Source organism: Phycodurus eques, chromosome 7, assembly GCF_024500275.1.
Source record: "Phycodurus eques isolate BA_2022a chromosome 7, UOR_Pequ_1.1, whole genome shotgun sequence".
Classification (NCBI taxonomy): domain Eukaryota; kingdom Metazoa; phylum Chordata; class Actinopteri; order Syngnathiformes; family Syngnathidae; genus Phycodurus; species Phycodurus eques.
The window spans coordinates 5,416,982-5,432,008 of NC_084531.1; the positions used below are offsets into that span (position 1 = coordinate 5,416,982).

The 15,027-nt window shown below is 39.6% G+C and overlaps 1 protein-coding gene across 11 annotated transcripts in view; it reads right to left on the reverse strand.

Moving 5' to 3' along the window:
- Window positions 1-15,027, reverse strand: part of LOC133404751 (eukaryotic translation initiation factor 4 gamma 1-like) — a 58,802-nt gene that overhangs the window by 18,184 nt on the left and 25,591 nt on the right. For 10 of the 11 annotated variants that reach the window (XM_061680960.1, XM_061680962.1, XM_061680959.1 and 7 more), the window contains 7 exons: window positions 12,200-12,339; window positions 6,822-6,914; window positions 6,473-6,560; window positions 3,488-4,444; window positions 3,233-3,321; window positions 2,897-3,092; window positions 1,880-2,013 (listed from right to left, as the gene is read on the reverse strand). In XM_061680960.1, the coding sequence (XP_061536944.1) occupies window positions 1,880-2,013; window positions 2,897-3,092; window positions 3,233-3,321; window positions 3,488-4,444; window positions 6,473-6,560; window positions 6,822-6,914; window positions 12,200-12,339 (1,697 nt within the window). Of the gene's footprint in view, window positions 1-1,879; window positions 2,014-2,896; window positions 3,093-3,232; window positions 3,322-3,487; window positions 4,445-6,472; window positions 6,561-6,821; window positions 6,915-7,607; window positions 9,561-12,199; window positions 12,340-15,027 lie in introns of those variants that run through there. The other variant, XM_061680966.1, reaches the window with a different exon arrangement.

The window sequence follows — 15,027 nt, forward strand, 5'->3', positions numbered from 1 at the left end:
AAATTAAATTTAAAAAAAAAAGATTTGATCCCTCACCCCATTTGCTTCCTGTCGGAGACAGTAATACTCCCCATTCTTCCGCCAATGGTTCTCACAATTAGAGAAGTGATAACTGTTACATAAAAACTGGTGAATCCTGGCTAACATATTTCACGTGTTTTCTTATGCACATACCATGGGCTCCAATCTGTTAAGCAGTTCTTTTAGTTATACTGGTGGATATAAAAAGGCTACACACTATTGTTCAAATGCCAGGTTTTTGTGATTTAAAAAAAAATTTAATTAAAAAAAAAATAAAAATTTCATAACTTTTCCCAGCATTAACGTGACCTATAATTTAAGACTTAATTGAACAAAATATATATTTTAAAGGGGTAAGTAAAAATAAACAGATAATATGGCTGCACAAGAAAACACACCCTTCTTATAACTGGGGATGTGGCTTTGCTCAAAATTCTCCATTCAACGTCAAACCCGTGTTAAATGGGAGTCAGCACACCCCTACCACCACTTAAAGTGTTCATGATTAACCCCAAATAAAGTTCAGATGTTCTAGTAGTATTTTCCTGACATGTTTGCAGTCACATGTTATAGCACTAGCCATGGTCCTCAGATAGCTTCCACAGCATCAGAGGGATTTCATTGTTCAAAGGCATCAGTCAGGAAAAGGGTGCAAAAGAATTTCCAAGACAACAACTCAGTCTGTGAGGACATGGGCTTGGGAGTTGGATGACACGGGTTCAAGTCTGACTACAGACAAAAAAAATATAAAAATGTCAACTAGCTGTCGGAGAGATGGTAGTCTATTTGCTGCCTACTGTCGAGGTGCCCTTTAGCAAGGTATCATCCCCACGCTCCCAACACAAGTGGTGCGGCGCTCTTTGCCCACTTCTTTCACTCAATCTCTCCTTGCATGTCTGCATGAGTGCGATCTGGTTCCGTTTGTGGTGTGCAAAACAAAAGTATACATCAAAGTGAGTTGAATTTCCTCTGGAGGGACACAAATAAGTACAATAAATTTAAATAAAAAATGTAATACATCATGGAACACAGTGAAGACAATCACTAACAAGTGAAGAAAATACAGCACAACAGCGACATTACCAAAAACGGGACCTCCCCCCAAAATGAATAAAACAATAAGGAAAACTAGTCTGGGAGGGTGCTAAGAGGCCAACAGCAACACTGAAGGAGCTGTAATAATTTCTGGCAAGTACTGGCTATTTAGTACACGTAACAACAATCTCCCATCTTCTTCATATGTCAGGGCTGTGGGGTAGGGTGGCAAGACAGAAGTCTTATCTTACAAAGAAAAACATCCAAGCCCAGCAACATTTTGCAAAAACAAATCCACTAAATGTGTAAAAATGTGTCATGGTCCTATGAAACCAAGGTTGAACTTTTTGGCCATAATTCCAAGTTATGTTTGGCGCAAACGCAACAATGCTCATCACCAAAAGAACACCATATTAACAGTGAAGCATTGTGGTGGCAGCATCATGCTTTTGGGCTGTTTTCTAGAGCAAGAAGTGGGGCCTTACTCAAGGTGGAGGGAATTAGAAACAGTTCCCTTGAATATCTGTGGGGTAAACAATCTACCAACTCCACCATTGTGCTTCACATCTCATGACAAATTATGTACAGTATCTGCATGACAAATACAGTTCAAAACTCATATTCAAAGGGTGAAAAAGGAAGGCGAATATTTTTCAAATAATGAGGAAATATCTATTGCAAGAATGGTGTTTCATACTTCTATGGTAAGACCCATTCTGAAGTTTTATTTAAAGACACATGATCACCTCTTTAAAAAAAACTATCAGTACAAAGGTAGTAATGTGTAAGATTTTTGGTATGTTATTAGAGTCAGTGGGTATACCTTGTCGAGGACGACATCATTAATAGCAGGAAGACCCTCAGGCTTATTCATGCTGGCTGAGATAAATTGGAATCCCAGAAGAAAACCCCGGTCATACTTTTTCTTCTCCTCTGGATTGATTGGTTTCCATTGTTCTGAAAATAAAATACTTAATTGCATCCCTTTGCTGGAATTTTAAAAACATTTCATTTCAAATACAGTAAATTCTATTTTAAATAAACATCTTCAGACACTTAAGTTTAAGGATAACTTATGTTGTTATGTGTCATCCACCTAAGCACAAAATGAAACTGCAACCTTTTATTTAAAATTTCTTTAGTGAGGATAAGCAGTATAAAAAAAAATGGATGGATCGTGGTTTTGAGGCAGTTGACCGTTTATTATAATACTGCTAAACGTGGCACACAAGTGTGCTGTGAGAGCAGATCAAGGGTGTCGTGTAACTGATCCAATTTCACCTAATTTGCCTGAAAATTATTCTCAATTACAAATATGTTTTTGTTCATCTCTCCATGCCAGCGACATACAGTGACAGGCAGAACAATTAAAATGCTCTCCTATTAAATGCCAGAATGTAAATAAATCTGTGTATCCACCCGTTGCTATTGTAACAAATGTAAAATAGGTGCATTAGCTCAAGAAATGTTGGGAAACATAATTACACTATCATTAATTTCGGCCACCTAGGAACAATAGCTATACTGTAACAATACAACCATCCTTCCAGGAGCGAAGTACCTCTACATTATGAGTGAACACTTGCACACCTCCTCCAATTTAAATTGTGCTTTGAAATGACCTCTGCTTTCTATTAGTGTGCTAAAATTAAAATCACCACTTTTCCACTAAATTCATTTCAACCAATGGTTATATATACTATATCACACATCTTTATTTTTAGGAAAAATAAAAAAAAATTGTTTAAAATGTGCACGTAAGAGAGAGAGTTATTTGTCAAAACTGGACTGTCAGTAAAAGCCAGTGACTGGTGACTGGTGACTGGTATAATGGACCCACCCTCTTTATACCGATATTCCTTGTCAGTTGTGGTCTGCTCGGAAGGGTTTGGCTGAATGTTCTCAGCATCCAGCTTGTCTTCCTTGTCCTCCCAGGTTAAGTCTGTGTCCTCTAGTGCAGGAGACGGAGGAGGAAGTTGCGCTTCAGATGATGTTGCCGAGACAACTTTAGGTTCTGGTGGTACAACTACTTTTTCCTGAAACAGTGGGGGACAAACGTGAATGGTTCCACATTACAACATTACGTACCACTGAATTTCTTTGTATATTATGAGCAGGGACTTTAATTACACATCCTGGTTGTAACAGTTGAAGGATTGAAATCACATACACACACCTCTTTAAATGCATCCAGTAGATCTCCCACTGCCTCCTTTTTGTTCAAATCCTTCATTTTCCTCTTTTTCTTTGGCACAGATACAGCAGCTACAGAAAAACGGATAAAAGTCATTAAATAATAAAAAATACTGAGCACAGTTTTTGCCAAAATTTGCTGTAACACTGACAAAATATAATCATTTACAAAGTGAGAAAACTAGAGCTATAACTTGGAAATGTAATGCACATTATAAATAAGTGGTAAGTAACACACCTTGCATCGAAGTTTCCACAAGGGTATTGGGGACTATCTGGGGAGGACTTGTCACCGTTTCTAGGTCATGGTCATCTTTTGAGCCTGTCACCAGTAAAGATGTCATTGCTGCTGTGGCATTGGATTGAGGCATCGGGGAAACAGGAGGACCTGTTCCTTCAATCTCAGCCTGCGAGGATGCTGCCTGGGCAATTGTTTCAGCAGGAACCTTTGGACTGATGGCAGAAATGGACTCGGCAACAGGTACCGTGGTTGATTCAATAACTGATGGAGGCACTGCCTGAGTGACGGCTTTGGAGGATTTAAGGAGAGGCTGCCGACAAATGTCAGGCTCTGCAATGGGGCTGTCTTCACACTCTTCTGCGCTCGTAACAAGGGCCTCTGGATCTTGGGGGGATGGAAGTGGTAAACCATTAGAAAGGCAGAGCTCCTCAGGCTGAGCAATGGGAGACTCGAGAACAGACTCCTGGCGACTAGATGGGAACATGAGCGAGGGACTTTCTGACACAACCTCAACCACACCATTTGTGGAGGAGGAGAGTGTAAGAGAATTTTCCATAAAAGAAGCATCCTTTGATTGTACCTCCTCCTCTCTAATCACCACATCTACCGCATCACGATTTGTGGCTGTGCTTTCTGGGTTTTCCTGAAGTGCAGATGAAGGCATAGGATCAGGAAGGGGTGCAGGGTAGGCAGGCACCTCAGGTGCACATTGGGGCTCTGGGGGTAGTTCTCTGGGAGGTTTGGTGGTGTACATTATGTTTGTAATGGGAACAATTGGCGCAGGGGGAGAAATAGAAATGGTGCTCACAGGGGTTTCAAGTGCTTCTGATATTAGAGATAGTATTGTTGGCTTATTGTTCATGTCAGAGGAGGTAGCCTCTGCAGGGGTCGGGTCATCCTTAACAATATCAGGCGGCTGTGACAGAGGAGGCAGCAAAGGTTTTTCTCTATCATCTGGAATGTTAAAAAAAAAAATAAATGCAAGACCATGTTTTCATTTTATGTACAATAGGGTAAATTTTAGGCGCTGGTGATCTTGGACATTCAGACATCCCCCACCTACCAAAACTTAAAATTTATTCTGGTTTGGTTTTATTTATATTTTTTTGTATAATTTGAGTTCTTGACAAACTGAAAGGTTAACATCATCTTTTTGAAGGTTTGACAATACTGATAATTCCAACCACTGTCACTTTCCAAAGAATGATACTGCAGTCAGTCACTACACTTCACTATAGTTATGATGATTTGCAGTACTGTTAAAGTTCAACCTTGGTGTCAAACCACAACACATTTTCATTATGTGTTTGAAAACTTAGGTTAAATTGCCTCTGCAGATCTGCGTGCAAAAATACTGTTGCATTACAGGACTAGTGTCTCTCATTTTTTGGAACCGTATTTACATGTATTTTTAAGTTGCTCATATCAGACATCTACACACACACACACACACACACATCATACCAAATCGCACACATGCAGGCATGCAAGTAGCGAAAGTGGGGTGCAAGCAGTGCTGCACCTCTTGACCTTTGAGGTGGGCTTGTTGCTTTGTTCAAGAGCACCTCGACAGTAACCAGGAAGCAGACTAGCATCTCTACAAACACTAGTTGCCATTTTTACATTTTGTCTGTAGCAGGACTTGAAGTGACCCTCTATTCCAAAGCACAAGTCCTTACAGATGAGTTACTGCCATTATTTGTTTGCATCTAATTCTTTGACTTAATCAATGTATTTTGAAGTTACCAATATCCACTCAATGGTTTTTACCGAACAGCTGAAAAAATAAGAATTGTATTATTGAAGAAAAATGTTTGTACACATTATGGCCTGGCTCAGAAGTTTTATTTTGAATCAAAATTATTATTTTTTGGATGTGGTGGGTGTGTCTGCTAAGTACGTTGAAAACACACCCCACTCAGTTTTCCGCTCTCAATCAAATAGGATCGTACATGATGTGCTCAAATGTCTTTAGTTCGCTGTAAACTGAATAACCTGTGTTACTGTGTTTAATAAAAAGTTAACGTTCCCTGAAGTTTCTGTTATGTGCACCCACACAAAACAACTATTAGATGACCCCATCGCAAGTCTAGCGAGCTCGCAAACCAGCAGTGGAGCCGTCCAGCTCGCCATCACCTCACTCCATGCCCCCCCTCGCTTGGCATAACACTTCAGGGAAGATACTCTTTTTCGGGTTGTAGGCATAGCTTGATGGCTAACTGCACGCTGTAGTGGTAGAAATGTACCAAATTATTAATACTAAATAACTCCCAATTGCGGTGAATAGCCGCTGATGAAATGAGGCTCAGTATTTATAATAGTGCGAGAGGGCCAACTCATGCCAGAAAGCCCAAGTGCATACTTCGGCTTGGTTTTAGCCATGCCCAAAAAATACAGAAAACTGAAATTGTGAAAAAGAGTTTACTTAATGCTGTTTTCAGTCTTTGCATGTTTTTATCACTTCAAACATATTTAATTCAGTTAGAAACAAAACACAGAACATACTTTACAGGGTCTCTAATGTTGCTGTAAACGTTTTGGTACCCGCCATGACCAATTTTCCATTAAGCCTGGATTGTCAGTTTTAGAGGGATTGACAGTTTGTGGTAATGTCACGATTGTGAAAATGATCTTGACTGTGGACCATGGCATATTAAATCACTTGATGCTTCTTATGCTCTTAATGGACTATGATTTCTGCTGTGAGATACAGTTCAGTAAATCATAGTAAATCCTGCTAGATCATCTGAACTAAATTCGGGGGTTATTTTGAGTCTGATGTCGTTTCATGACACTCTCCTGAAAAGGTCTCTCTTCAGGTAGTAGCCAGTTTTCTTTAAAGTCTTTATATGCTTTTTAGTTTTGTATAGTACAAATTAGGATTTCAGCAGGGGTGCTAAATCAGTGCAATTTGAGGAGATTATTTGGATTTCAATCCTCCAGGGATTATAATACACCAAAGTGTCTTCATATGGAACTCACCTGCTCTAACCTGTAATGGAGCAATAGCAGCTGGGGTGCTCTCACCATTGGCTTGGACCACTCCTGTATCTGAGCCAGATATGTCAGTCTGTAAAAATATAGAAGTCACAATTTTGATGAATGTAAAGAATCTAAAGTAATCCAAACCATATCCCATACCTTAATCATCCTGGAGATGATTAAGGTATCATCCTGGAGATGATTAATGATTAAGGTATTAATGATTAAGGTATTAAGGTATGTATGTCTATTTAGAAAAAAATATGATGAGCTTTGAATAAAAGGCTAATTAATAAAATCAACTTTAAAAATAAAAAATAGTGAAGTCAAACTAAATCAACAAATTTACCTGTGGTGGGGTTGGGGTAGAGCCACTATGGCCCCCTGACATAATCTCCTCTGTGATGTCCCGACCACCTTGGTTTGGGTCTCTTATTCTGATCTATGGGAGTTATGGAGAGTCAACAGGAAGAAGTAAGGACATTTACATATGTTGTATACTTGAGTGGGGTTGTCAAGAAGAGTATAATAGATATTAGCCATATATACAATATTTTAGGGGTAGTACAATCGTAATTGAGACAAGAATCACTCATCATGCATGGCTATAAATGAACTTTTCCTGCCGAGAAGCGTATCCTATGACTCTTGCTTTTATCACTCTTGTAATGTTACAAATTCTAATTGCAGGACACCAAACCAACCACCATACAAATTCCTATCACTTTTAAGTGAAATATCAAACAAAAGTCCTTTGTAGCCTTGGGTGGCTGTGAAAATGTTTGTCGTTCAGGAAGAAGAGATGCAATCTGACTTGAAAATAGTTTTGCATGGAAACACTCTTGCTCTGCTGCTAGGAAGAGGAAAAACATGGAAGTTTAATCACTCTCACATTAAGTGCCACACGCACAGTAGTGAAACACTCCCTCTCTCTCACTCACACACTACATGCTTTTTCTAGCAAGTCAGCGCTGCCATGAAACTGGTATGAGGCCAGAATGGTACGAAATAAAGTGACACACAGTCATGGGACTAAAATGTCAAACTGAATCTTAAGCTAAAATAGGCACAACAAAGACTCTTCCCTCTCAATGTTTTACTCAAAAAAACAAAATGGTTGTTGACCATTACTAACCTTTGCCAGGCCCCGTCCATTGGTAGCTATTCCCAACAGAGTATTCTCAACCTGGAGTGGAGTGACCGCTTCAGGCAGTTGCAGGCGTGACATTAAACACCATAAAGCAGACGCGTGGTGGAACGTTTTAGCTAATCTTAACTGTCCCAGGCTGAGTACAGAACAGAGGTGGGCTGGGCTCTGTTGCAAGCTAGACTAGCTAGCAACTTCACTCCCTCTCTCCTTCACTCATTTGATGAACAGAACAGGGAGGAGAAAAAAGGATGGCCACTGGCCTTCTAAAGCTATGGCATTGGAATGTGCAACTCCCGCCCACAGGACTAACACAGTTAAAGGGGCCCACGAGGGAAGTAGGGGAGACAGCAGTATAAGGAATATGAACATTTAAAGGGAGGGAAGGTTAAAATCAAATGAGATCGTATTAGCAAAATAAACTTCTTTGCTCATTCTTCCACACTCTTGAGTCAACATGCTGCAAATTTGCTAGAGAACAGAGGAAACCAGCAGAAGAGGAAGCGGGAGTGCCACAGAACTCAGTAGGGGAGAGGGATAGTTGGCCACGTGGAACTGAGCAATGTGCTGACATGTCCCACAGCCCCTCCCCCTCTAGTTTTTCCACTTTGACATGAAGTGAGCGTAAGAGAGATGAACACTAGGTTAAGAAAACAATTAAAAAGCTAATGATTTTACTTGCAATCAGTGCACCTGACAACAAAATGGGGCAAGGGTTGTCATAAATCAAAAATACACTGTACAACACACACACTATTTACATTTAACGCAAAAATAATTTTGGTTCTTTGCACACACACACACTTGTAAATATTTTTACATCTCTTAAAGTGTCCATGGCACAGAATTTAAATCACCACACACTTTAAGACTGCAATGCACATAACCCTATGGCTGAAAGACAGTCACACACTCAAGCAAATGTGTGACGTTATTTCCCAAATGCCCCTTTCCCATGGTTGTCCCTTGAAAAAGTCAAAGTCCAATCACTGATAAGCAGCCAAAAGGAACCCAGTAAAAGTACCAAGGGAAAAGAACGAAGCTTAACGCAGATAATCAGGTACGACAGGCTGTCTGTAAAACTGATTCATCCAACATAGGTTAGGCATTTCAAAAATAGTTTTATTTTTATTTTGACCTAAACAAATCTAATATTTTCAAAACCTTTACTAAAAGAAAAATACACCACAGACTAGTCTTTTAAAACATTTATAAATGTTTTTTTTTTGTCACTGATAACTGCAACGTGTGACTTAAATTTGACCAGCGCTGACGAGACAAAAAAAAATGCATTTACATAAGATTAGGGTGTAGTAGTGTCGAGCAGCCATCTTCAGAGGAAAGTAAAACCTAGCGACTCTAGAAATGGGACACTTGCGGCATAATTTTACAGCAACACATTATAAAGGTTCACCACTATTTCAATGGCATATATAGATCCCGATGTCCGCCAAAAGCAGATTTAGAACATATGAGAGCTTGCATGATTCAACTGAAAAAAAGTTATCCCGTAGGCCTTTCACAATAAGAAATTCATGGTAATGAAAACCTTTCAAGAAAAATATTAATTCCTTAGTTCTGTCGGTCAGATTATAACAATGACGAAATAGAGAAAAATCTACAGTCACTTTATTGCTAACATTGGCAATGATCAATTGAATAGAAATGTCATTTTTATCCTAATATTGCCAGTTTTTTGCTGGGACATGTGGCACAAAAGACTAAGAAAGTTGAGGAAAGTTCATCAAACACCTGTTTGGAACACCACACAGGTGAACAGGCTAATTGGGAACAGGGGGTGCCATGATTGGGTATAAAATGAGCTTCCCTGAATTGCTCAGTCATTCACAAGCAAAGATGGGGCAAGGTTCACCTCTTTCTCAAGTGCGTGAGAAAATAGTCAAACAGTTTAATGACAATGTTCCTCAACATACAATTTCAAGGAATTTAAGGATTTCATCATCTACGGTCCATAATATCATCAAAAAGTTCAGAGAATCTGGAGAAATTTCTGCATGTAAGCGGCAAGGCCGAAAACCAACATTGAATGCCCGTGACCTTCGATCCTTCAGGTGGAACTGCATCAAAAACCGGCATCAGTGTGTAAAGGATATCACCACATGGGCACAGGAACACTTCAGAAAACCAATGTCAGTAAATACAGTTCGGCGCTACATCCGTAAATGCAACTTGAAACTCTACTATGCAAAGTGAAAGCCATTTATCAAAAACACCCAGAAACGCCGCCGGCTTCTCTGGGCCCGAGCTCATCTACGATGGACTGATGCAAAGTGGAAAAGTGTTCTGTGGTCTGATGAGTCCACATTTCAAATTGTTTTTGGAAATTGTGGAAGTCGTGTCCTCCAGGCCAAAGAGGAAAAGAACCATCCGGACTGTTATGGACGCAAAGTTCAAAAGCCAGCATCTGTGATGTACGGGGCTGTGTTCGTGCCAATGGCATGGGTAACTTACACACCTGTGAAGGCACCATTAATGCTGAAAGGTACATACAGGTTTTGGAGAAACATATGCTGCCATCCAAGCAACGTCTTTTTCATGGACGCCCCTGCTTATTTCAGCAAGACAATGCCAAACCACATTCTGCACGTGTTACAACAGTGTGTCTTCGTAGTAAAAGAGTGCGGGTATTAGACTGGCCTGCCTGCAGTCCAGACCCGTCTCCCATTGAAAATGAGCCGCGCATTATGAAGCATAAAATACGACAACGGGGACCCCGGCCTGTTGAACAGCTGAAGCTGTACATCAAGCAAGAATGGGAAAGAATTCCATCTACAAAGCTTCAACAATTAGTGTCCTCAGTTCCCAAACGTTTATTGAATGTTAAAAGAAAAAGTGATGTAACACAGTGATAAACATGACCCTGTCCCAGCTTTTTTGGAAGGTGTTGCAGTCATAAAATTCCAAGTTAATGATTATTTGCTAAAAACAATACAGTTTATCAGTTTGGACATTAAATATCTTGCCTTTGAAGTGTATTCAATTAAATATAGGTTGAACATGATTTGCAAATCATTGTATTCTGTTTTTATTTATGTTTAACACAACGTCCCAACTTCATTGGCATTGGGATTGTACATGGGCAGATCTGTAGATGAGATCGATCAATATCACCAGTAGAAAAAAGAAATTCTTTGCGAGTTCATTTTCTGAACCAAATAAAAAAACAAAAGCTGCTGACTATTTAGGGAAGACATTTCACAGTTAAATATTTACTTCATTTTTTAAAATCTTGTTTTATTGCATTGCACAGCATTTTGTGAATACAGTGGAACCTCGATAAAATGGACCCCGATATAACAGATATTGGGTAAAACCAACCGTTGGGACTGAACAATGTGTCCCAAAATAGTTTTCATCTGTCACTTAAAATGCCATAGACAAAGTGTGTTAGTTCCAGAATTGGCCGCTGTTGTTTGCTGGAGCTGTGGCGCAATGCAGGCAGACAATGAGAGTGACGTATTTCCAGGTCACAGCTATAAACTAATTACTAGATCTTCCCGTGCCTACGTGCCAGCCATGTCGAATGTGGGGCATTGACCTGGCGGCCATATGACAATGGTATATCTATTGTCTATTGTACATAGAGCAGAGAGAGAATGCCATGGCTGCAGCGTTAACTCTGAAGACTTCAAAAGTCTTTGGAGTCTGGAACATGCCATTTTTGGTACGGTAACAGTTTTTTGTCAAGCCATTCAACGCTGGTAAAAGATTTGGAACTAGGAAGCACACAGTTCCTCCCAGCTCATGAAAGTGACTCGCCTATGATGAGTACTGTACGTCAACAATGCCATCATGACCAAACACACCGGCGTGGTAAGTTTGAATAAAATGTGAAACTGTCAAACATTTTCAAGCTTTTTTTATATTTATTAACAATAACTATGTACTGTAATGGCCGTTTTTAGGCTGTTTTTGTACTGTACAGTAATAAGGGTGCATAAAGCCTCAAAAAAAGAAAAGTGCTTCAATTTAACAGACAATCGGCTATATCGGACGAGGCCCACCCACCCCTATTAATCCGTTCTATCGAGGTTCCAATGTTCATGGGTAAGCCACATTGTAGTGATGATTCCGATGCAACTTGCACTATTGTTGTCTGTTAAGACTTGCCCTGAGGTTTCTAGTTCAAATCCACTTGTCATCCAAAGATATAGAGACAAGGACTGGTTACAGTAAAAGTACCGGAACTCTTCCCAACTACTGCTGTAGTGTCTGTGAGTAAGGCACCAAATATTTCAAACCTGTTAGCATTGTGATGATAAAATACCAAGTTTAAGTGAATACCCAAAAAGGGGTCCATTTTTTAACAAAATATTTGAAATTGGTAGGACCTTACAAAACTGATTCTGTTAAAGTGTTCCTCATTACTAGAGGATTCATCCATCCATTTTCCGTACCGGTTATCCTTACTTTGGTCACGGGCGTGCTGGCGCTTCTCTCAGCTGACTCTGGGTGAGAGGCAGGGTACACCCTGAACTGGTCGCCAGCCAATCACAGGGCACACATAGACAAACAACTATTCGCACTCACATTCATACCAATGGACAATTGACACTGACCTGTTTACGTTCCCGTTTGGTGTGGACATGTTGGGGAGGCTGTGGTTGTGGTTGCTGCTGTTGAGGGGCAGGGTTCATGATAACAGGTGTTTGCTGCACTGGGGGTGGGAACTGAGGCTGGGCTGGATAGTAGGCTCCGGCTGTGGATCAGACAGAACAGTATTAATCAAAACATGCAAGCTTAATCCTACAATCGTGAAATGACACTAACATAAGCCTGACATTGAGGCACAAAAGAAGTACACAGAAACAGAGTCTACAGTATGCAGACAAAATCATTTATGTGAGGTGCAAAAACATTTTTGGGGAAGAGGACATTTGATCCTAATGATTAACAATACAACAGCGAAAGTTTATTATCCATTATTATTCACTTATCCACTGTAGATATATAATGCCATTACAGTGGAAAAGACAGCACTTTTTTTTTTTTTTTTAACTTAAGGTCTAAAGGCCCTTCATTGGCAGCCATGGTGAGTGTAACATTGCACTTTAGCTACAGAAATTCATCTGGAAATTACAAAAATAAAAAAATAAAAAAAAAATAACTTAATTTGGTGAAAACATTTGAATTTCACTTCAAGGATCCAACCGCAAGAGCTGGACGAATTGGCTGGGGAGAGGGAAGTCTGGTCTTCCCTGCTTGAGCTGCTGCCCCTGCGACCCGACCACGGATACGCGTTAGAAGATGGATTGGACAGGGGGAAATTTGGACTTTCCTATGCTGGCAATAAATATGTCAACAGAGGATCAAAAAATCTTAAAATTTCCAACTGGAAAAAAAACAATAGGAAGACAAAAGGGCAATTCCAGAATGCTGAGCAAAAAAACGACAATGGCCCATTTGTGCAGTGATTAATTTAAATCCACCTAGACTATTTTGAAAACACTTTTTCTGAGATCTCAGCAGGTAAAAAAAAAAAAAAATTCTCATATCATAACACCAGCAATAAACAGGCCCGCATCCCACATTTGTCATGGGAAATCCTCAAAATGATCAAAATCTGATACCATGCTCAGCACACAGATGCTTAGTAGGGGTTTGTCAAAGTACAAACCCGAGAAAAAAATTCCCACTGCCTGCTTCAAACCACAAAGGCCAACTTCTTGTTCAATTTCAGTCATGTGTTAATGAGACTTGTTTTGGCATCCTATTATGATAGACATGTCCAACCAATTTCATGTAGATCAATGAAACTGGTGTTGAGGGCTGTACTTTTAAACTTCCCAGAGCGCGCTATTGAATGCATTTTGTGAAGTTGTATTGGGAATCCATAAAATAGATGCATTTCCACCAGGATACACGCAGGCACAAAAATTGCTGAGTTTTGGAGAAGGTTGAGGCCCCCAAAAAGGAGGTACTTTCATTGCAAAAATATGTACAGCACTGATTAGTATGATCAGTGTTACTGGACTACTAAATTCTTAATATTGCCTAATGACTAACGTATTTTGTATATGTGTTTATGTCTGAAATGTATATTTAGTTTGGACACAAATTCCTTGTGTGTTTTAACATACTTGGCCAATAAAGATGATTCTGATTTTAAGTTGGGCTTTGCACCACCTGGTGCTCAGGTCGTAATAAACTGTATAGCCCAGCATATGAAAGTTAAGCGAACCAGTCCCAAATGTGCCATTTGCTGCTTTGGCTTTCACCAGAGAAACATAGTACACATCTTATTATAAACAACACATGCAATGATATGAAAGGTCTGCACACCCCTGTTCAAATACAAGGTTTTTGTGACAACAAAAAAAGACCAAGATAAATCATTTGTAAGTGCTCTGTCCTGGGTTGTTTAACACATCTAGATGTAAATACCATAAAATAAAAGCTGGAATTCTGAACTTTGGTCTCATATTCATCTTTTAAACTGAAACCCAAATGTCTTCAGTATACAAGAAAAACAAAGGTATTGACCTTGCTGTTCCAATAACTTTGGAAGGGACTGTACCATGGAACACAATAAAGACAGTCCTCATCAAGTGGAGAAAATATGATACAACAGTGACATTACCAAGACCTGGACATCTAAAACTAATCAGGGAGGCTACCTAGGGCTGAAAGCAACATTGAAGGAGCTGTGGGAATTTCTGGCCAAGTTTAGTATATTTGAATGTTAACAATCTCCCATCTTCTTCATACTGTATATCTGTGCTATGGGGTAGGGTGGCAAGATGGAAGCCTTATCTTACAAAGCAATGCATCCAAACCCAGCTACAATTTGCAAAAACACACCAAAAACCTCCCAAAAGCAAGTGGGAAAACGTGTTAATATTTGACGAAACCAAGGTTGTACTTTTTGGCCATAATTGAAGGTGTACGTGGCACATTCATAACACTGTAGATCACCAAAAGAACACCATACAAACTGTGAAGCATGGTTGTGGCAACATAATACTTTGTGGCTGTTTTTCTTTAGCTGAAATTGGGGCCATTGTCAAGGTGGGGGAATTCTGAACAGTTCCAAATACCAGGCAGTGTTAGCACAAAACATTTAGGCTGCTTCTATACCTTCCCATTTGTTATAGGTCACACCAATGGTGGAAAAAGAAAAAAGGAAAAATTATTAATCTTGGTTTTATTTATTTTTTAAATGCCATTTGAACAGGGGTGTACTGCCCTCTCAATGCTCTCTCAATTACTAATACAACCCCAATTCCAATGATGTTGGGACGTTGTGTTAAACATAAAAAAAAAAACAGAATACAATGACTTGAACGTCATGTTCAACCTATCTTTAATTGAATAGACCACAAAGACAAGATATGTAATGTTCAAACTAATCAACTTGATTGTTTTTAGCAAATAATCATAAACTTGG